Here is a 22,841-nt window from a genome sequence, read left to right as displayed (position 1 = left end):
AGATGCATTGCTTGCCATACCCACTAACCGACACATGATGGCAGTCTAGAAGCCGGCATTTCAATGAGAAATATTAATTCTAGAACAAAAGCACCCAGAAACCTGATTTGTGAGATGCAAATACAGTGTAAAAATTATATTTATGTGCATATAGTGTTTCAGTTATAACACAAACGTAATATGTTGTTTAATAAAGTGGGTAAAAACTCCAGATCTTAAATCTGGTCTGTAACTGTTTCATACGCCCATAATATATATTTTTTTTAACTGTGCATGCAATGTCTTGTATATAATGTATACCCTGTTCATTTATGTAACTGTATTTGTTTTACTCTGTGCCCAGGACATACTTGAAAACGAGAGGTAACTCTCAATGTATTACTTCCTGGTAAAATATTTTATAAATCTCCCTCTGCTCTGGAACCTTTCCATCCTCCTTCAAACATGCAACAGTCATACCATTACTCAAAAACAGCAAGCTTGACCCTACCTGTCTTTCTAACTATCGACCTGTCTCCCTCCTGCCTTTTGCCTCTAAACTCCTTGAAAGTCTTGTATTCTCTCGCTTGCTCCATTTTCTCAACACCTATTCTCTCCTAGACCCTCTACAATCTGGCTTCCGCACTGCTCACTCCACCGAAACAGCCCTCACTAAAATAACTGACGACCGCCATGCTGCCAAAGACAGAGGTCATTACACTCTGCTCATATTACTCGACCTCTCTGCAGCATTTGACACAGTGGACCACCCTCTTCTCCTCCACATTCTCCATACTCTAGGTATTCGGAACAAAGCTCTATCCTGGATCTCATCCTACCTCTCCCATCGTACTTTTAGTGTCTCTTCTGCTAACACCTCCTCCTCCTCTATTGATCTCTCTGTGGGGGTACCCCAGGGCTCTGTCCTGGGACCTCTTCTCTTTTCTCTGTACACACTCTCTCTAGGTGACCTAATAACATCTTTTGGGTTTAATTATCACCTCTATGCCGACGACACACAAATATACTTTTCAACACCTGACCTTACACCTGCTGTACAAACCAAAGTTTCTGAATGTCTCTCTGCTATATCATCCTGGATGGCCCTCCGACGCCTTAAACTCAACATGGCTAAAACAGAGCTCCTCATACTTCCTCCCAAACCTGGCCCTACTACCTCCTTCCACATTACTGTTGGAACTACAATCATTCACCCAGTAGCCCAAGCACGCTGCCTAGGGGTCACACTCGACTCCTCTCTCGCATTCGCCCCTCACATTCAAAAAATTTCTAAAACTTGTCGCTTTTTCCTCCGCAATATAACTAAGATACGCCCTTTCCTCTGTTGTTCGACTGCTAAAACTCTGACTCAGGCCCTCATTCTCTCCCGTCTTGATTACTGTAACCTCCTGCTGTCTGGCCTTCCTGCCTCTCACCTGTCTCCCCTACAATCTATCCTAAATGCTGCTGCCAGAATCACTCTACTCTTTCCTAGATCTGTCTCAGCATCTCCCCTCCTGAAATCCCTCTCCTGGCTTCCGATCAAATCCCGCATCTCACACTCCATTCTTCTCCTCACTTTTAAAGCTTTACATTCTTCTGCCCCTCCTTACATCTCATCCCTAATTTCTCGCTATGCACCATCCAGACTGTTGCGTTCTTCTCAAGGATGTCTTCTTTCTACCCCCTTTGTATCTAAAGCCCTCTCCCGCCTTAAATCTTTTTCACTGACTGCCCCACACCTCTGGAATGCCCTTCCCCTCAGTACCCGACTAGCACCCTCTCTATCCACCTTTAAGACCCACCTTAAGACACACTTGCTTAAAGAAGCATATGAATAGCACTGTGGATATTCTGAACACAGGATACATAAAGATTGGCCCCCTGCAGACGCACTTACCAGAACTCCCTCCTACTGTCTCTGTACGTTCTACCTACCTACCAATTAGACTGTAAGCTCCTCGGGGCAGGGACTCCTCTTCCGAAATGTTACTTTTATGTCTAAAGCACTTATTCCCATGATCTGTTATTTATATTATCTGTTATTTATTTGATTACCACATGTATTACTACTGTGAAGCGCTATGTACACTAATGGCGCTATATAAATAAAGACATACAATACAATACATACAAATAAATAAATGTAAGGCAGGAGCTATTTCTTGTAAGTCCAAGTAGGAATTCCGTGGACATCCAGCTGTGATATCGGTGAATGAGCTTCGGTATTTTTATGACCGAGCCTCAAAGGGCTCTCAATGGGCTGTAGATATTTTTATGACTGAGCCTCAAAAGGTGTCTCACAGATTTAGAGTCTCCCTGTCTAAAAGGGTGTCAGTTATGAAAAGACCCAGATACCCATAAGTTATACACGGCCGGCATTCTGAGGTATCACAGATGCCAGTCTATTGACGTTTAAGTGGCATGGGTGTCAACCTGACCCATGCGCCCTGCCCACCGGACAGCCCTTTTGACCGGTCCTTTGAACTGTGGGTAAGTTGGCTCTTCATGGGTTGTTTTGTTCCCATGAGGGGGATTGGATCCACATGTTAAAGATAGCTTTGGCCAGTCTATAACTGTGGCTCCCCAGGTATCCCCAGGCTCTATCTGCCCAGGAATCTTTTTGGATCCATAAATTGGATTGCATGGCCCCCAAAGGGTTAAATGAGGACCTAGATGTTTGGGCATTCTACTAACTAAGAGCATGTCAGTATTGTTTATGCCACCTATGACACACTAAATAAAATGTTATATTTTATATCTTAGAGCTCCCTAAGTATATTGGCTCCATTGAACAAGTTTATATATATGGTTATTATTATTTATGTATTGTTAGAAATGTAATAAGTGTTCATTCTAATCACTTTTTTTCTTTTCTCTCTCTTTTTTTCTTTTGCAGAGTTTAATTGTTAATTGAATAAAGATGTGATGTTAATTGTTATGTATTTTATTCAAATCCAATGTCATGCCCTTGTGACTGATCAAACACATCTGATTGGCTCCCGGTCCTAATTAGTTGACCAATGAGGGAGGATGTGTGCGTATATAGTACCTTTGGGCAGTGAGATTGAATTTATCCCTGATGAAGTAGCATTCTTCAGCTACGAAACGCGTAGGATTAATTTTTTATTCTGGTACCTTTTAATACCGTCCTTAACAGTATTGTGTACAAGGTAGAAGTCAGGCATCAACCACCGATGGATGGGACTGTTGCGTAGACGTGGGGACCCCCATGTGACTGTTGCGGTGCCCGGTTATTGAAGCCTATTATGCCCCCGCCTGCAGAATCAGCAGAGGCGGAGGATCCGATCGTGATATTCTCCGAGGAAGTGGTTGAAGTCCCATCGGTGCAGTGGCAGCGGTTCCGAAACAAGGGGTTAAAACATAGTAACCAAGGATTTACCCCTAATTCAGGAATTCGTTAGCGCTGGGGATACTAGAACGAATCCCAATGAACCAGAACGAACTCTCTGCATTTGGTGGAAATGTCGGGCAGGCAAGTTGCGTCCTAGCCAAAAGGATTGTAAGCCAGAGACTTTATGTCTTCATCTTCCGTTCAATGGACAATTTATTTCGTTTCCCCACCCCAGTAAGTGATTATTAAGTGTATTCTGAGGTTGTCGTGTGTTTGTCTAAAAAGGAAATAAATGACAGTTTATTTTGCCCGCCTTGCTATGCTCATTCGAGAATCCCAAAAATTTAATTGTTCATAAGTACTAGTCTACCATGACAATAACATCCAAATTACATTAGATTTATTATCAATGCTACTGTGTGTTAGTGTATGTGCCTTAAATTCATCCGTTCCCCTTTGCCATATAGAGGTATTATGTGTGTGTAATAACACTTGTCAATTTACCCAATGATGTAATATCTCTCTTCTACATTGAGTTTATATACTATGTGTTATATTGTGCGATTTGTGATTTCAGTATATTCCCACAGCTATATGTATTACTCTGGGTATTAGATTTTAAGTAAAGAATTGTGCAAATTAAGATAACCCAATCTGTGTCTGTAATTATTAAAAAAAACATACTGGACACCTAACAAGCTCCTATTGAACCCCCAAAATAACCACAGCATATATATAAGCAGATGAGTGTCACAAAGGAGTACCACTGAGCATGGCAATATATATTTAAAACCAGAGACAGAACATAAAACACAGACAGAGCTCAGTGCGCATCCAGTGAAACTCATACACGGTACAGTGCCTCAACATATATGTATAAATATCTATTAAGTAAAATGGTCTTTGTTTGACATGTTTGGCCAAAATTGTTGTAAGCCCCTGAGCCAACTGCACGGCAGACCACATTTCAGGGGTCCCTAACACTAATATAAATTCTTAATAACCTGTGTAATAACAGGAAGAATGATTTATAGTAAATCTGTCAATATTAGTTGCAAAGTTCTAAGTCTGACTGAAGCTTTTATTAACCTGTACATTACCAGGAAAAGCACTCTGTATTAGATTTGTCACAGCCACACTGCAAGCAAGCAAGTTCCCCTGAGTGGAAGATGCTATGGAGTTAGCCCTCAACCATTTATATGTGGGAGGGGGTGAGCTTCAATTAGGTAGGAGGTTGCCACCCTCCAATCAGCTAAGACTAGCTGGACAAGAATTGCAAAACATACTGGACACCTAACAAGCTCCTATTGAACCCCCAAAATAACCACAGCATATATATAAGCATATGAGTGTCACAAAGGAGTGCTACTGAGCATGGCAATATATATTTAAAACCAGAGACAGAACGTAAAACACAGACAAAGCTCAGTGCGCATCCAGTGAAACTCATACACGGTACAGTGCCTAAATATATATGTATAAATATCTATTAAGTAAAATGGTCTTTTAATTTGACATTTTTGGCCAAAATTGTTGTAAGCCCCTGAGCTTATTAACCTGTACATAACCAGGAAAAGCACTCTGTGACAAATCTAATACAGAGTGCTTTTCCTGGTAATGTACAGGTTAATAAAAGCTTCAGTCAGACTTAGAACTTTGCAACTAATATTGACAGATTTATTATAAATCATTCTTCCTGTTATTACACAGGTTATTAAGAATTTATATTAGTGTTAGGGACCCCTGAAATGTGGTCTGCCGTGCAGTTGGCTCAGGGGCTTACAACAATTTTGGCCAAAAATGTCAAACTAAAAGACCATTTTACTTAATAGATATTTATACATATATATTTAGGCACTGTACCGTGTATAAGTTTCACTGGATGCGCACTGAGCTCTGTCTGTAATTATTAAGACACAGATGGGCTAAATTTTCATGTATGACCTCTCTTCTGTACTAAGTACAAATGATGGATTCTGTGATGCAGCTGTGCGATGTAAGGTTTCAGTGAATTTCTCTTTCCCCTCTATATACTCTATTTGAGGGACTATATGTGTCTGATTATTTAAGATGTCTTTTTATCAACAAATGTAGTTGATCAGTATATGTTGATTTAAGTTCTCTCCTTTAGACTCAAATTATGAGTGACATGTGTGATTTAAGATATTCCTATCTATGACTATTTATTAGACATAGATGGACTATATATCTTTCTGAAGTTCATTACTGTATTAAATTCAGAGTATGTGCGATTTAAGATAATCATTCTTTGTCTCTAATTAGATATGTCTTTCTATAAATATATAAGTGATACTTATTCCTAATGGGGAGTAGTAACAATCTCTATTGAATATATTCTTTTTTTTTTTTTAAGGGTGTAATTTCCAATAAGCTGACACTCTTAGTATCACTACTTAGATAGCATAAAGTTGGTTTAATTCACCAACTATGTTAAATATGTAACAACGTGTCTGCCCTTTATTAACATGGCTGCAAAGTAACAGTATACACCCAGCGGAGTTTGTATTGATGTATATGTATGGGACGAGGAATCAGATGGTGGTTATGTTATGACATAACAGTAAATCCTTCTCCTGAATGTATACTGATTATTGTTAGGAGCACCAATTACATGTCAGTGCACAGTATTACACGTTAGGATGTTTCTCAATCAATTGTATTGCGCTTATGGGAACCAATAGGAACAGGGAGGTGCCTATAAAGAAGGTAGGGACAGATATGCCAGCATTAACCCCTGAAGAAGCCTCACCAGTGAAACGTTGGGTGCTTGGTGACTGGCGGTAACGCAGCAGGAAGACCGAGGAGGAAAGAGAGCCCCGATCGAGACCGCGAACGGCCTGGAAGCGGATCACTGTGCAGACGAGATCTCGCGATACTCGGAGAAAGACACGTGACGCGGAAGTGTTCGGCTGTCAGTGAGAACAGACGCCGGTACACGGAACTGCGAGTCTGAACCTCCAGCGGATCTCTAAACCCGGCTATAGCCGGGTATAGAACGGACACGGGCTGATCGGGACACGAGCTGAGCGTGAGAGACTCCGCGTGATTAAATACTCTCCAACTGCCTTTTTATTACTTACAAAGTGTGAGGAAATAACCTATATGTTTATAGGGTTTTATAGGTTTTAATAAACTGTGTTACACTATATTTTGTCTTCCTATATCTCTCTTCCTATATAGCGTCAATTTGAAATTGAGAACCAGCCCATTCGAGATGGAGTGAATCCTGCAACAAAAGACACGTGCTGAGGAGAAAACCAGTCCCAGAAAATTAAACAAACAGGACATCGTTAAACACGCTGTTTGGAGGTTAGTGGCCCCTCCTTACCAGTTTTTAAGCCTGCCCCTAGACCGAATGTTGGTCTTTCTTCCTCCTAATAGAGGTAAATGAGAATTTTAATCCTAATAGAGGTATATTAGTATTTTATCTGGTAGTGTTAGGTACCTGTGAACCGGGGCTGCCTTGTCGTGGCTCACAGGCTTACAATGCTTTGGCCAAAGGGTTAAACTAAATGACCCTTTTTCAAGAGAATTTATAAGTATTTTTTTATTGTGTATTGTTGTCATATTTGATGTAGCATTGGGCTTCTCTGTCGCTTGTTGTAAACAAGACATCGTTCCAGATCCATTGTATTTGGAAACAGGCCCATATTTATCCATCCAATTGTGAGTGTATCTCTTACCATCCACACGTGACACTTTATTAGACACACTACTCTATGTTTCCCCCCCACCCTTTTTTCTGCGCCTAGGTCAATCTTTGCAAAATATCTCCATCTATCAAGAAGAAAGAAGTGCCAGCTCCATAGCATAATACTGTATGCAAAATGTATTAAACAGGAGAGTAGTCACCAGGACTTGCACTCACATAATGGGTAAAAGAAACATTCAGTGGAGAGAAAGCTGTAATCAGACTCATCAGCTGGGGAGCGGATCTGAAAGTACTACACAGATGCTGATTGCCAGTTGTCTTTGCCTCAGGGTGTACTTGTCATGGAACAAGAACCACATCTCTGTTTCATCCCCCCCCCCCTTTCCTTTGCAGCTTCTGCTTGTCACGTTCTCATTCCAGCTGCATGCATTTTGCTCGATACACACACAGTGCCTGTGTGTTAGACAGTGTTGCGATCCCTGTCTCTGCATTATGCCAGTGAGTTGCTACAGCAACCTCAGCCTTTCTATCAAAATGGGCTAGTCTGCTTTCTCCCCCTCTGCCTTGCTGACAGATGGTCTGTCCCCAGGCTATCTTGTTACCCAGAATACACTCACACTTCCTTTTCCACCTTCAACACTGGCTGAGTGAGTACCTTCTGTAATTGCTCTACTGGCAGGGCCTTATCCTTTTCACCTGCTCTTACTACAAATCACCCACAGAGAGACATTATTCAAACACAAACATCTCATCCACAAGTGCCTGTCTGTATTGCTGCTTTCCCTAAATAAAGTGAAGAAAATATACAGGACTTGTGTTTTGGAAAGAGGGCTGAGTTGAAGCTAGCTGGGTTCATTCATACCTCCAGACATGACCCTGGATCCAGAATAGTGAAAAGGAAGACCGTGTGTCTTGGAGATATACATACAGAAGCTGCTACTCTAGACTTTATGCTATCACAGAGCAGTCTCTGGACACAGCCTTACAAACAGCAAGCAGCTTACACTGCACACAGCCTGCAGCTCACACAAAGGCAGCAGCACTGCAGTCAGACTGCAATACACACAGAACTTTGATTGCTCTTTTCTGTCTTTGAGCCCACTCTCAGCACAGCTCCATAGTGAAGAGCTACCATCTCACCTACCCCTGCGCACGTCCCCATAGCTAGCGCCACCAAGGGCCACGCCACCGGACACGGGTCAGAGCCACCGGACACCTGTGAGTACAGCTACCCCTACGCTGAACGCTGCAGGACACCGCTCGGCACCATCTAAGACAGTCGCCCATCGCTGGCACAGGTAACAGACCGGACGCCACACGGACTGGCTAAAGGCCTACACAAACTTACAGCATGGCAGAACTCAGAGCCTCACCAGATATCACACAGGAGAGTGACCACTCAGACAAAGAGACCGCTGCGCAATTGCAACAGGCGCAGGCAGACGCAAGGCCAAAACGGACAGTCACACTGTCACAAAAGGCCCGCGAAAAATATGAGACTGACATTGAAGCGCACCGCGCTAAATTAGAGTTGGCCTGGGAAACAACCATACTTGGGATACACAATGTCGCCGGCGCTGGCAATTATGTACAACAGCTCGAGCAGGCAATAACTCAATTGGAGATAGATCACGCACGCTACCAAGAGCTGTCAGAGGCATACGTCACTTACTTGGCCAGGGCTAACACCGGCGAAAGCCTGCAAGAAAGGGACTTACAGCATAACATTGACTTGACACGTGACAGCCGCGTGCGAACCTCTATCACGGAAGCCGAGAGTAAGAGGAAAGACCTTTTGCTGGAAACCGCATCGCAGCGCTCAAGCACATCCAGGCATTCATCAAGGTCAGCAAGATCAGCGCAATCTAACGTGTCCAGCGGAAGCGCCAGCGCTACCAAGGCGCGAGCCACCGCAGAGGCCGCACGTGCCAGGGCCGAATATGGTTGGAAACAGGCAGCCGAAAGGGCAGAAAGAGCGCGCATAGGAGGAGCAGAACGCCGCCAATGCCGCCGCAGCTGCTACTGCCGCCAATGACGCTGCTAACGCTGCCGCCGCCAATGCCGCTGCCAATGCCGCCGCTACGCGCAGAAAGGCCGAATTGGACGCGGATGTAGAAGCTCTAAGCAAAGAAGAGGACGCCGCCATAGCCCAAGCCGAAGTCTTGGAAGCAGCTGCGCGACAGGACGGCGGGGAGCAACCGTACAGACGGATAGCCTCAGAGGATCCAATCCAACGCACCGAGAACTACGTAAGGAGCCTCTTCAGTGTAAACACCAGCGCACCATCTCAACACGGAGGGAGTGACTCCACAGACACTGAAGACTTGCTAGGTCCACGAGGAGAGGACGCTGCTCCTTCAATCGTACATGCTGCCTGGGATAGCCACAGCCGCAACAGTGATCCACACGCCAGCGCGCACACGGATGCACCACAACAGGCTCGCAATCCAGGCACACCTACACAGGAGAACACAGCCCCTCACACTGACCAGCAGTCATCACGCGTCCACGCCAAGGAAGAGGCTACCGCACGGACTCTCCCAGCAACTACCTCAGAACGTGACCAACACGCTGATGCCTCAGGCCTGACAGACATAGCCAAGTACATGATCCGGCGTGACATGGAACAAACAGGACTCCCCAACTTTGACGACCGTCCTGAGAACTACCGGACGTGGAAGTTGACGTTCAAGGACGCAATCAACAGCCTGGGCTTCTCAGCAAGGGAAGAGCTCAACCTGCTATCCAAATGGCTGGGAAACGAATCCAGGGAGCACGCGAAGAGACTTCGGACGGCAAACGCGAACCACCCCCAAGTAGGTCTTGACCTAGTATGGGAGAGGCTAGAAGAGTGCTACGGTAGCCCCGAAGCAGTCGAGGTTTCGCTCTTCAAAAGAGTCAACAGCTTTCCCAAGATCACAGCTAAAGACTACTCGAAGTTACGAGACCTCGGGGACCTACTGCAAGAGCTGGAGTTTGCAAGAAAAGACCATTCCTTAACAGGTCTCAACGTCCCAGACTCAGCTCGTGGAGTGAGACCCATCTTGGAGAAGCTACCCTTCAACCTCCAAGAAAGGTGGATTTCACAAGGCTCCAAATACAAAAGGGAGAAGCAAGTCGCCTTCCCCCCATTCTCATTCTCCTTGAGCTTCATCCGCAAAGCGGCAAGGACAAGGAACGATCCTAGTTTCATCTTGGGTGCGCAAACCACACACAGTGCAAGCAGGAACGAGAGACCAGTGGCGAGATACGGTAACACTCAAACACCCATCTCGGTCCACAGGACGGACGTGCCTCACACAACTCAAACTACTCCCGATCAGTCGGTCGCCGGAGACGAGGAACCAAAGGACCCAAACAGGGAATGTCCCATACACAAGAAGCCACACCCACTTAACAAGTGCTTTGGGTTCAGGATGAAGTCCCTAGAGGAACTTGGAGAATTCAGAGTTTGCTTCAGGTGCTGCGGTTCCACGACTCACCTAGCCAGAGACTGTAAAGAAGAAATAAAATGTACAGTGTGCAAAAGTGACAAACACGTAACATCTTTACAGCCAGAGGCGCTGACACTTCACCAACTCAACAACCCATCCTCCGTAAGGGAGCATGGCGGGGAGGAAGGAGAGCCAACATCTGTCATGTCTCAGCGCACCGAGGTTTGCGGAAAAGAAAGTGAAAAAATGTTCTGCTCCAAAATATGCCTTGTTGCAATGCACCCCTAGGGACAACCTGAGAAGGCTATTCGGATGTATGCAATCCTCGACGATCAAAGCAACAGATCATTGGCGAAGACGGAGTTCTTCCACTTATTCAACTCACAAGACAATGCCTCACCCTACACTCTCAGAACCTGTGCAGGGTCAACTGAGACAACAGGGAGAAGAGCAAGCGGTTACGTCATACATTCAGTGGATAACAGAGTGAAGATAGCTCTCCCCACACATCGAGTGCAACCACATGGCTACAAACAGGGATGAGATTCCCACACCAGACGTGGCACGCCATCACCCGCACCTCAGAGGAATAGCCAACTACATCCCGCCGGTAGAACAAGGCGCCAAGATCTTGCTGCTGCTCGGTAGGGACATCTTGAGGGAACATAAAGTCCGTAAACAGCGTAACGGACCCCACAACGCACCATACGCCCAAAGACTTGACCTAGGATGGGTGATAGTGGGCAACGCGTGCACTGACAAAGAGCACGGACAAGACTATGTTGACGCCCGCAGAACGGTGATAACAGAATGGGGACACACATCCCTCTCTGAACCATGTCTTGGCCATCTCCAAGTGACAGGAGGGCCAAGTGAAGAGAATAGACAAGGTCATACCCCTGAGATCGACAAGAACATCCTCACATCAAGGGGATGTGACAATGGCCTAGGATGCTTAGTGGTTAAGACAGCCAAGGATAACGAGTCGACTCCATCGAAGGAAGAAAGTAACCTCACGAAGGTGACCGACAAAAGGATCTCCCAAAAGGAAAGAAACAATCAGATAGTCCTCCTGAGAGCAATGACACAGCTGAGACATACAGCCATCCCTCTCCACAAAATGTCAAGCAACAAAGCAGCCAGCTGCCACGGCTGGAATAGCCGCAAAGGATTGTACCCTGCAGGTGAAACCACAGGGATAAAAAGACTGTTCTTTCACACACGTAAGAGGAGACAGTTGCAGAGACATTTCCCAAAAGGATTTACAAGGACAAAAGAGACTGTTGTTCGTCATGTCCAGGGAGAGAACAACCTCCTGAGGGCAGTCAACAAAGAGACACAAAGGCGTATCACCAAAATACGTGGAGACGTTCTCTTGCAAGAGGAATGCACCAATGACTTAGGGTGCACACCGTTCCAGACCACAAGGGATGACGACAAGCAAACACCATCGATGGGAGATAGAGGATTCCTGATGTTAACGGTCAAGGAGCTCGTCAAAGACGGACCAGGCAGTTGGGTGAACCCGCTACCATTCCGTTCACCAAGAAGGCACCTCCCAAACAATGGAGAACATGCCGTCTCTAGGTTCACTTTGCACCTCTGCGACCTACAAAGGGGACCGGAGACCAAAACCAACTTTGTGGCCTTCATCCAGAAGATATCCCTTACCGGCCACGCGAAGCCAGCACCTCTAATAAAGAAAGGTGAAGAATGCTGGTACCTCCAATCATCTCGGGTCTACCACCCTCAGGAACCCGATCAAATCTGTGTAGTGTTCAGCCCCAGCGCTCAGCTCCAGGGAGTCTTCCCGAACGACGCCCTATTTACTGGACTAGATTCGACAACTAGTCTTCCAGGAGTGTCGATCCGCTTCCGCAAAGAGCCAAAAGCCATCTCCTTCTGCCAAACGCTAGGTGTCAGTGTGACAGGCTGCCACAACTGGCATACCTACAAGGGGACGCACTCTGTAGGTAAAACCACAGCGACAAAAGGACTGTTCTTCCATAAGTTCAAAAGGAAACAGTGCCAGAGACTTTCACCAAGAGAGACACTGTGTGGTGCGCCCTGCTAACCTGGAGCGGTGCATCCACTTTGCATCCTTTGCCCAAGAACCTTGGCCAAGGGACTTTGAAGCCAGTGATGCCAGCCGGTATCACATCACTATGTGAATATGGACTTTTTTTTTTTTTATAACTTAAATTTTTATTGAGTTTTACAGATGTAATATACAACATAACAAGACATAAAAGTTGTAGTATGTCTACATGAAATATAAACTTATAACATATATTAGATGTGTCCGCCCGGTTTTTTCGAGCCCTACTGGACCGGATGGAGTACCATAGTCTAACAGATTAACTGAACAGGTTTTTGGATGTCGTTGATTATTTAAGATATGTCATTGATCATATATACACACGAACCCAAATAGAAAAAAAGAAAAAGGGATAAAAAAAAAAAAAAGAGGGAGGGGGAGGGAAGGAGGTGGGGAGGGAAGGGAGAGGTGGGAGGCATCATGGCTGGCAGCTGTGGCCCAACTATACACAAAAGACACTAGATGGCGCTCAACACTTATAAACAAACATGCAGTGATTAAAGTGATACTATAATAATATACAACATAAAGTGCAATGAGTGTTATAGGAAAAAACTCAAACCCTGAATGGACTGTTTCAATTGTCCACAAGAAAGCACAATATAGAGGAAATCAGGGGAGCATCATTACCTATAGGAAAAAATAAATACAACCATAGTGCAAAACGTAATAACAAAATACACTAAAATGGCAGATCTCTCTCAAGAGAAAAAGACGCTAGATGGTAACACTGTAACCACAGGCTAGCGGCAAGGAGCAGGAGGAAAGTGCGTCCAGGACAGAGACACAGAGTCAAAAGATAAAATGCCAAACTTTATCCGACAATGATAAAATTGGAGGCTTACGAGATATCAGATGTTTAACAGCATTGGTGTATGGTAAAGTTGTTCGCCGAGTCGCGTTCTCGGAATCCCCGTACACTGCTGCCTTATCCACCGATCTCCGACCTGCTGGAGCCGATACGTCACATCCGGTTCTTTCAAATCGTATGGAAGACGCCACCGGAGCTTCACAGCAGTCTCTCCCTCTGGATCTAACACTGGGGGGTTACGCTCTATGCATTTCGCCGTGCGTGATGACGGCTTCGTCAGGAGTCCTGACGAAGCCGTCATCACGCACGGCGAAATGCATAGAGCGTAACCCCCCAGTGTTAGATCCAGAGGGAGAGACTGCTGTGAAGCTCCGGTGGCGTCTTCCATACGATTTGAAAGAACCGGATGTGACGTATCGGCTCCAGCAGGTCGGAGGTCGGAGATCGGTGGATAAGGCAGCAGTGTACGGGGATTCCGAGAACGCGACTCGGCGAACAACTTTACCATACACCAATGCTGTTAAACATCTGATATCTCGTAAGCCTCCAATTTTATCATTGTCGGATAAAGTTTGGCATTTTATCTTTTGACTCTGTGTCTCTGTCCTGGACGCACTTTCCTTCTGCTCCTTGCCGCTAGCCTGTGGTTACAGTGTTACCATCTAGCGTCTTTTTCTCTTGAGAGAGATCTGCCATTTTAGTGTATTTTGTTATTACGTTTTGCACTATGGTTGTATTTATTTTTTCCTATAGGTAATGATGCTCCCCTGATTTCCTCTATATTAGCTGTGGCCCAACCCCAGTCTTCAAATGTAGCGATCTAAGCTGTGGTCAAGCGCATTGTAAGCGGGTCGACTTTTGATGTCCCTGTGGTGATTCGGGGGTGCAATAGGACCTGGGCCTGTGACTCAAGGTTGGGGGTAGTTACCCCCTCCCGAGGAGAACGCATCTGTTTCTATCATAGCCAAATTGATTCTCTCTCGACTCCTGGGATATCCGTCTGGGCCAGCCAAGGCGTCCAGACTTTTAGAAACTTGGTGCCAGTGTCGTTAACTAAACTCGTTAACTTCTCCATCTGGCAGATAAACCAAATTCGATTCCGAATCTTTGGGATATTTGGGATGTCGGGGCGTTTAATATGGACTTTTGCATTGTTATATTATGTTTGCATTGCACATATGTTCCACATACTTCATTATAGTGGTATCTCCAGATACCAGACGGGGAGTGTCGTGGAACAAGAACCACATCTGTTTCACCTCCCCCCTTTCCTTTGCAGCTTCTGCTTGTCACGTTCTCATTCCAGCTGCATGTATTTTGCTCTGTACACAAACAGTGCCTATGTGTTAGACACAGTGTTGCGGTCCCTGTCTCTGCATTATGCCAGTGAGTTGCTACAGCAACCTCAGCCTATCAAAATGGGCTAGTCTGCTTTCTCCCCCTCTGCCTTGCCTACAGATGGTCTGTCCCCAGGCTATCTTGTTACCCAGAATACACTCACACTTCCTTTTCCACCTTCAACACTGGCTGAGTGAGTACCTTCTGTAATTGCTCTACTGGCAAGGCCTTATCCTTTTCAAATACACAAAAAAACACAGCGCACAACACTCATAGTTTATTAAAAGATATATTAAAAATAAGAGAAACAACAGAGGGATAGGGAGTGATCACAGGACCGTACTAATTGAGTGGAGTAATCAAGTACATAAATAAGGTAATCAAATGATGGGTGCAAACTGTGAACTGAAAAGTGAATCAGAAAAAGTGAAGGGAAACACAAAATGGATGTGCCCCCTAAAAGAATTCACTTAAATGCACACCAAACAAGTGTAAAAATTAACTTTTAATAAATTACTTAAAACATATATTACCAAAGTAATGTGTAATGTGAATTAAAAATATATTAAATCAACGCTGTCAGGCATCCATGTCGTCAGTTATAAAATCATACTATCCCAGTTAACCACTTAATGTTGGGACATTGTTAACTGGGATAGTATGATTTTATAACTGACGACATGGATGCCTGATAGCGTTGATTTAATATATTTTTAATTCACATTACACATTACTTTGGTAATATATGTTTTAAGTAATTTATTAAAAGTTAATTTTTACACTTGTTTGGTGTGCATTTAAGTGAATTCTTTTAGGGGGCACATCCATTTTGTGTTTCCCTTCAATTTTTCTGATATTAAAAATAACCAACAAATAAGGGTAAGTATTGTGCGTACATCAAAACAAAATTAAACAGGCATGTCAAGGGTTAATGTTACCCATGCACCAGACAGAACGCCAAATCGGATGTCATCAGCGATGGTGTAAGCAGTTCCCAGTCTCTCGGTCCCACATCAGATCAAGTTGTGATTTCTGATGGAAGATTCTCCCACATTCAGAGCAGTTATAGTGTCACCCCTGTGTGGATTGTTTGGTGTCTAACAAGATGCGATTTCTGACTGAAGCTTTTCCCACATTCAGAGCAGTTATAGGGTATCACCCCTGTGTGGATTTTTTGATGTCTAACAAGATGCGATTTCCGACTGAAGCTTTTCTCACATTCAGAGCAGTTATAGGGTCTTTCCCCTATGTGGATTGTTTGGTGTCTAACAAGATTTGATTTCCGACTGAAGCTTTTCTCACATTCAGAGCAGTTATAGGGTCTCTCCCCTGTGTGAATTCTTTGGTGTCTACAAAGACGATATTGATCATGGAAGCTTTCCCCACATTCAGAGCAGTTATAAGGTTTCACCCCTGTGTGGATTCTTTGGTGAGTAACAAGAAGTGATTTCTTAATGAAGCTTTTCCCACATTCAGAGCAGTTATAGGGTATCACCCCTGTGTGGATTGTTTGGTGTGTAAAAAGACTTGATTTCCGACTGAAGCTTTTCCAACATTCAGAGCAGTTATAGGGTATCACCCCTGTGTGGATTGTTTGGTGTATAACAAGACTTGATTTACAACTGAAGTTTTTCCCACATTCAGAGCAGTTATAAGGGTTCAAATCTGTGTGGTTTCTGTGGTGTGTAACAAGACTTGATTTCATACTGAAGCTTTTCCCACATTCAGAGCAATTATAGGGACTCTCCCCTGTGTGGATTATTTGGTGGGTAACAAGAAGTGATTTCTTACTGAAGCTTTTCCCACATTCAGAGCAGTTATAGGGTCTCTCCCCTGTGTGGATTCTTTGGTGTGTAACAAGAAGTGATTTCTTACTGAAGCTTTTCTCACATTCAGAGCAGTTATAGGATTTCTTCCCTGTGGGGATTATTTGCGGTAAAACATAACCTACAGTGGGACATAAGGTATTCATGTCTCTGTTCTTTAAACCCTCTCCTTGCCTTGCGGTGTCTGTAAGTTTAGTAAAAGGCTGATGATGTATAGGAATGCTCTGCCGAGTTTCTGGTAATATTGTTCCAATTCTCATACAGACTTATGCAATGTTGAAGTCCTTAAAACATATTTCCATTAATCCCTCATGTAATTTATGATGTTTGGGACATTTCTTACATTGCTTCTTGTTCACAGACGAGTCATGTGCTGAAGATACATCTATGGTGAGAAAATGTATTAATGTAACATTGCAATGCATCAGAGTAGATTTGGATGAGAGACATATGTTCATTGAGTTCAACCTTTATAAAATTCTACTTGTGCAACATACTGAATATAATTAAAGCTATATTGTTGTAGTTACATTCACCCAGAAGAAGGCAAAGAAACACCCCAATTAATCATTTTACAATTATGTCTCATAAGTGGAAATACATATTTCCTCCTCACTCCAGTAATAGAAATCACATTACTCCCTGTATCAATGTTCCTCATATATTGTTCTTATCAAATGACTTTTGTTGTACTTTGTGATATATTAACCCTTTAGTGGCTCAAGGGGCCAGCTAGCCATTGGCACCCCATGACTATCTGACCACTAATGTCCACAAAGGGGTAAATATACAGCTTACAGTAGACTAACTGGGCTGATTAACTAAAATAGGAACCGACGTTCCTGCCGTAATGTCACATCATTTTTCCTGATTTGTGCAACACGGCAATTAAAACTGTTTAATAAAAAGTGCCCTAAATAATGGTGCAAGAAAATCTTCAAAAGAAAATATAAGAAAAAATATAAATAATATACTTCCCAAGCTTATTGCTGCAGCAAAGGTTATTCCCACCTTTCTCCTAGGGCAGGGATATCCAAACACTGTAATTCCAGCGCACAGCAAACAGAGAGTCGGGTCAATAACATAAAAAAATCATTTATTTAACCCGCATTATAAAAACGGAGGGTGCAACCTTTCACGGATGAGCCACTTTATGGCTCACTGTCCTGCCGGTAGCTGCGGGGGGGCCCGGCCGGCGCTGGTCGGGCCTCTTGTTGCCGCCGAGCATCTCCCCAGCTGCTGGCCTGCCTCCTGCACTGTCCCACGCCGGGCCTGTCTGTGATGTCACCGCGCGCCGGAAGTTGCGACACACGCCAGCATCAGAGACGCTCGGCCTGGGCCTATTGTGCGTGTGTGCGTATCTATCTAAATTTGCCGCAGGGATATTGCGATGGGGCTAAGCTCTCCTTCAGGCTGGGAGGTGGTCACGTACGCTGCTGTACCAGAAGAGCCATTATTCTGGGTACTGCCAGCGCAGGCTCGCGGTCACAATGTAATCAAAAATAGCCGAGTTGATCGGATAATAATCCAGCGCTATACAAAATCACATGGCTTTGATTATCCCTATCTGCCTGAACCCGACATGAGAGGAGTGGGGGAATATGGGGAGGAATGGGTCAGAGATGCCGTGTTAGACTATATGTCTTCCCGCTGCAGCAGTCAGACTCACTACACTGACGATAGGGAACACACACACACACAAACCGGACGGAAGATCAGCTGTTGATCGGTGCAGGCCGGACTGTTACACCAGCACAGATCACAGCAGTCCTGCTTTTCAATATGATCCGAGGAAGGGAAGCGGAGCACAGCCGTGGAACAGTTGGGCCACACACCAACAAGTAGGATTAAAAATAAGCTTTATTCCATGGTGCAATCGTGGGGGGAACAACGAGGTAAACTCTGATGCGTTTCCGCCGCAGGGGCCTTTGACAAAGAAGCATGTCCAATCACGCGAAACGCGTCATACGTCCTGACGTCACAGAGGGGCGACAGCTCATTCCACGAATTATGCCATCAAAATGCTAAACTACATCTATAGATAAAGTGCATATATGTTTTCTCCCCAAAAGACCTAACATCATATTTTCAAAGGCCAATAACCTTAAGTCAAAGCTAGCCCCCAGTTGTCCAGTGAAACAACATAAGCAGGGACAAGGAGGGAGCTTGAAAGGCTTCTATACCTGTGCTAAGTGTACAGCATGCTTCTATAGTAAGAGTGCCAGACAGTTTAAATCTAACGTCACTAATAGGAGCTACTCCATACAAAAATTCATTAACTGTCATTCAATATATGTTATATACCTATTGCAATGCCCTTGTGGCTTGCAATATGTAGGCAGAACAGGGAGAACGTTCCAAAGACGTATCTATGAGCACATTTACAACATCAAAAGGGGCTTGGTGACACACAGTGTCTCACATCACTTTCTCGTTTGTCATGACAAGAACCCAAAGGGTCTTCTCTGTCAGGCTATCGAGATAGTTGATGTTAACCCAAGAGGGGGAAATAGACTCCAGCAGGCCAGTATGCGTGAAGCTTATTGGATATATGAACTGAAAACTACGTCCCCAAAAGGGTTAAATATAGACTTTGAACTTAAGGCCTTTTTGTGAATCATTCAATTGTCTGCCTCTTAATATTTATTTTCTTAATGCCTTTTAATGTTTTAATATTTCTATGTATTAATGTCATTATGTTTAATGTTGTTTAAGTTTTTTGTGTGTATTATATTTGTTTAGCATATGCCTATCCCTCTGTGCCGCCTCGAGTATGCCCAATATGGGGTTAATCTAATACAATCATCAATTAACAAATCAGAGCTCAGGACTGATGGTATATATACCATAGAGTCCAAGGGGTTGGCACATCCCTTGAAGAAGTACGCGCATGCGTACGAAACGCGTCGGGAACTTTCCAGTATTTTTAGTGCTGTTCCAGGTTTGGAGAAGTGTGTATCTGGCGATTTTAAGTCAAGCGGCTATTTATGAGGACATTGCGGCTCACCAGTGGAGGACTAGTGCTCTAAGAACGCCCGGTGTGGATCTCCAGCGGACGTGACGTCACATCCGTCCGGAAGTCGTATCACTTGAGGGATTCAGCCTTTCACCCCTGTCACGTGAGGACGCCAGTGAGAGGATCCCGGTCGCCATCTTGGAAGCCCAGCTGCATGTCCCCAGTTCGCTGCTTGTTTTATCTGGCATCTTGTGAGTAGGGTTGTAATTTTGCCCCTCCGGATGCGTGTCTCATTCACCCTCCACCTCATTAAATCAGCATTTCTTTATTAATAGGCCTGTGCTAGTGTTAAGTTTTATGTGTGTTTGTCTTGTTTTGTATGTCCTGTTTGTCTTGTGTGTTTAGTCCCAACCTTTTTTTCCCCCCTCATTTGATTTACTGCACCATAATTTGTTTTTCTTCTTCTTTTCACATATTACATCGTTGACGTGAGAATCCTTGATTACCAACTTTAATAGGACTCCATTTGGACATTACATTTTATTGGTTTGGTTTTCTTCACTGTGGCGCCGGTTCTTCTTTTTTTCTATATATGTTTGTTGATGTACCCTGAATTTGAAATTACTCATAGAGATGTGCATTTAACCTAGTGGTTATTTACCACCATTATATACTGAGCAGTTATTCACTAATATTTGACTGATTACAATACTGAGCTGTCGAAGAGGTTATAAATACACAGACACACACATTAATGTGTTTTTCATAGTCTGAAGTGTAATATAGAGTCTCGCACCACTATTCCCTCTGTGAACAGGATTTTTAAACCTTTTATATGTCTCACATACAGTAGTCACTATTATATCTTTTTGATGTAATAAAATGTTATTATTTTTTGGTTTTAACAGTCCTCACCGATGTAAAAGCCTAAAATAAATATATATATATATATATGTACTTCATACACAAATAATAGTGCAAACAGAGGAATTCTTTCTATCCTTCTTGGATAAAATTTGTTGTCTCTTTAGCCTCATTTATATTATTGGGGATAAAATAATCCCCTTTAGGCTGTATAGTTTTATGGTTCTACCTTACCCCATCAGGGGGGGAGGGGATAAGACTAGCTTAGGGGCCTCCAGCTCCATGGGGGCCTGGTCCATGGAAATGGTCCTGTGAGCACAGCTCTGACCACTGAAGGAGATGCACGATGTACACACACACACACGTCAGTATACCACAGTGCAGATGACATTGTTTATTCAGTTCTTCTCCCGTAACCAGCTTCTTCACTAGTAGTTGGGTTCCAGTTCTTATATTTCTCATTATGGGCTTTTAAATGTCTGTTACATTGTATATATAAATGTGCGCTAGCGTCCTTTGTTGCCATGGTAACACGCATGATGCACCTGTGGTCTCGTGGCGACAGACCTTGCCGTGACACGCAATGTCACAACCCGGAAGCACCGGCAATCAGACACGCGAGGTCCTCCCGGCTAATTTGAGACCTCCACACACCTGGAACGGGGTCTGCTTAATGGCGTTTTTGGCACCAAGTGGGTGGGGGCGAATGTCATTGTTACACAAATATAACAGACAGACATTTATGTAACACTGAGGGGCGATCAGACGGAAGGGCTGCCGCCTTGAAACGTTATTTGTTCCTTTTTGTCTGTAAATATACACTAAGGCCCGTAATATAGTGGGCGCGCTTGCTCCGGCGTGCGAGCGTGGCACTTATAATTGGCTGTGGTTTGTAGAGGGAGAGGGGGATTAGCCCGGTATTAAAGGGGTTGCACCCCATATGGCCACCCCCTGACCTCACCAGGGAGGCAAGGGGTTAACGACTGCGGTCCAGGAATGTGGTTTACCTTGCTGCAACATCCAAATGTGCATTCCCCTGTAATAATGTATTGTCACCATTCCAGTGTCTGCACCAACACACACACTGGGATCCGTTCGGGAGGAGAAGGGTTAATAGTTAGGAAGTGATTATAGCCCTTTGTTCCATGTTTCCGGCTTTTCAGGCTCCATTTTGCAGTTTCCCTTACGTCGCCATTGCAGCTTTATTCAATCCTATGGCGAATCCGGCGGTTTGGGCCTGTTTCCATAGAAGACCGGCAGGTGGCGCCCGAGAGGAGGAGCGGCGGTTCCCCATTGTAGGTCAATAGAGCCATTCATTTCAATGGGGATTCCTCGACGCCGACCTCCAGGAAAAAAATTATTTTTGCCCCATGATCCTAGGAACCCCCACACTCGACCACCACCGTGTCCAAGGATTAAGGACCCCCGTAAAGCGTCGCGCTCGCCAAGAGGGTCGCTCCGTTGACTCCAATGGCGGAGGGAAGAGCAGCACGAGAAAACGGCTAAGTCCGAAAGGGTATAATGGGTAAGCCCATATCTCCGGTTCTGTGAGGACCAGAGGGCTGGGATTTGGGTCGCATGTAGTCACTGTTCCGGCATGACTGCATGGCCATTTCCAGCCCTCTCTGACCAACCAGATGGAGTCTGGGCAAATGTAAAGAATTGTGGTTTCCCTATAGACTTCAATGGCGGAGTTGCTCCATTGAAAGCCTATAGCGGCGGAGCCCGTTGATTTCAATGGGAGAGTGAAAAGCAGAGATTTATTTAGAGCCGAGAATCCTGCATTAAAGTTAATAAGGGTTTTAAACTGTATTTTTGTATCTCCGGCTCAGCAGGTCGCAGAGAGCTGAAACTTGGCCACCATGGAGAGTCACCTCCAGCATGAGGGTCTGGCAAGTTTCAGCCCGCTTGGCCCAGCCGAAAGGATTATTTTAATATACCTCGATATTGAAAAATGTATTGTATTTCGAAGCGGGGATAAAAGCCCGCGAAGATTTCTGAATCTGTTTAATGTAAATACCCAGGGGGGGCGACCCATTGTCTACAACAGACCCCCTGATCAAAGGTTCAGCCACACTGGCTGTATACATTAGGGCGGAGAAACGCAGGGCTTGAGTGGTCTCTAAGTGTTGTAATTCACATGAAAACGAGAGGTAACTCTCAATGTATTACTTCCTGGTAAAATATTTTATAAATAAATAAAGTGTTTCCTGACCAGATCCAGGTCTGGTAGACATGTAGTTGCCCTGACTTTTGTGTGGGGCTAAGGCAATGAGACCCCCAGGGCCAGAAGTACGCATGTGCCAACTAGCTGGAGGGCATGATCTATCAATGTTTCCACGTTAGAGATTGGGTGCAGGTAATTGTTCTCCAATGACCTGCACTCAATGATAAGGTATAGGACTGAAATTACATATAAACCAGTGTCAGTCCTATGCTTATTGTCTTCAATTTTACCAACTACTTGATGCCTAATTGCTGGATGAATTGCTAATCCTGTTTCCTGA

General features: G+C 44.5%; 2 protein-coding genes across 2 annotated transcripts in view; both read right to left on the bottom strand.

Moving 5' to 3' along the window:
* LOC142468142 (uncharacterized) overlaps nt 1-22,841 on the bottom strand; it is a 493,482-nt gene that overhangs the window by 348,600 nt on the left and 122,041 nt on the right. The window lies entirely within an intron of this gene.
* LOC142468299 (uncharacterized) overlaps nt 1-22,841 on the bottom strand; it is a 181,412-nt gene that overhangs the window by 53,161 nt on the left and 105,410 nt on the right. The window contains 2 exon segments of the mRNA XM_075574709.1: nt 13,943; nt 15,764-16,610. Of these exon segments, the coding sequence (XP_075430824.1) occupies nt 13,943; nt 15,764-16,610 (848 nt within the window).

This window comes from Ascaphus truei, chromosome 1, assembly GCF_040206685.1.
Source record: "Ascaphus truei isolate aAscTru1 chromosome 1, aAscTru1.hap1, whole genome shotgun sequence".
Lineage (NCBI taxonomy): Eukaryota > Metazoa > Chordata > Amphibia > Anura > Ascaphidae > Ascaphus > Ascaphus truei.
This window is presented reverse-complemented; position numbering and strand designations above follow the sequence as displayed.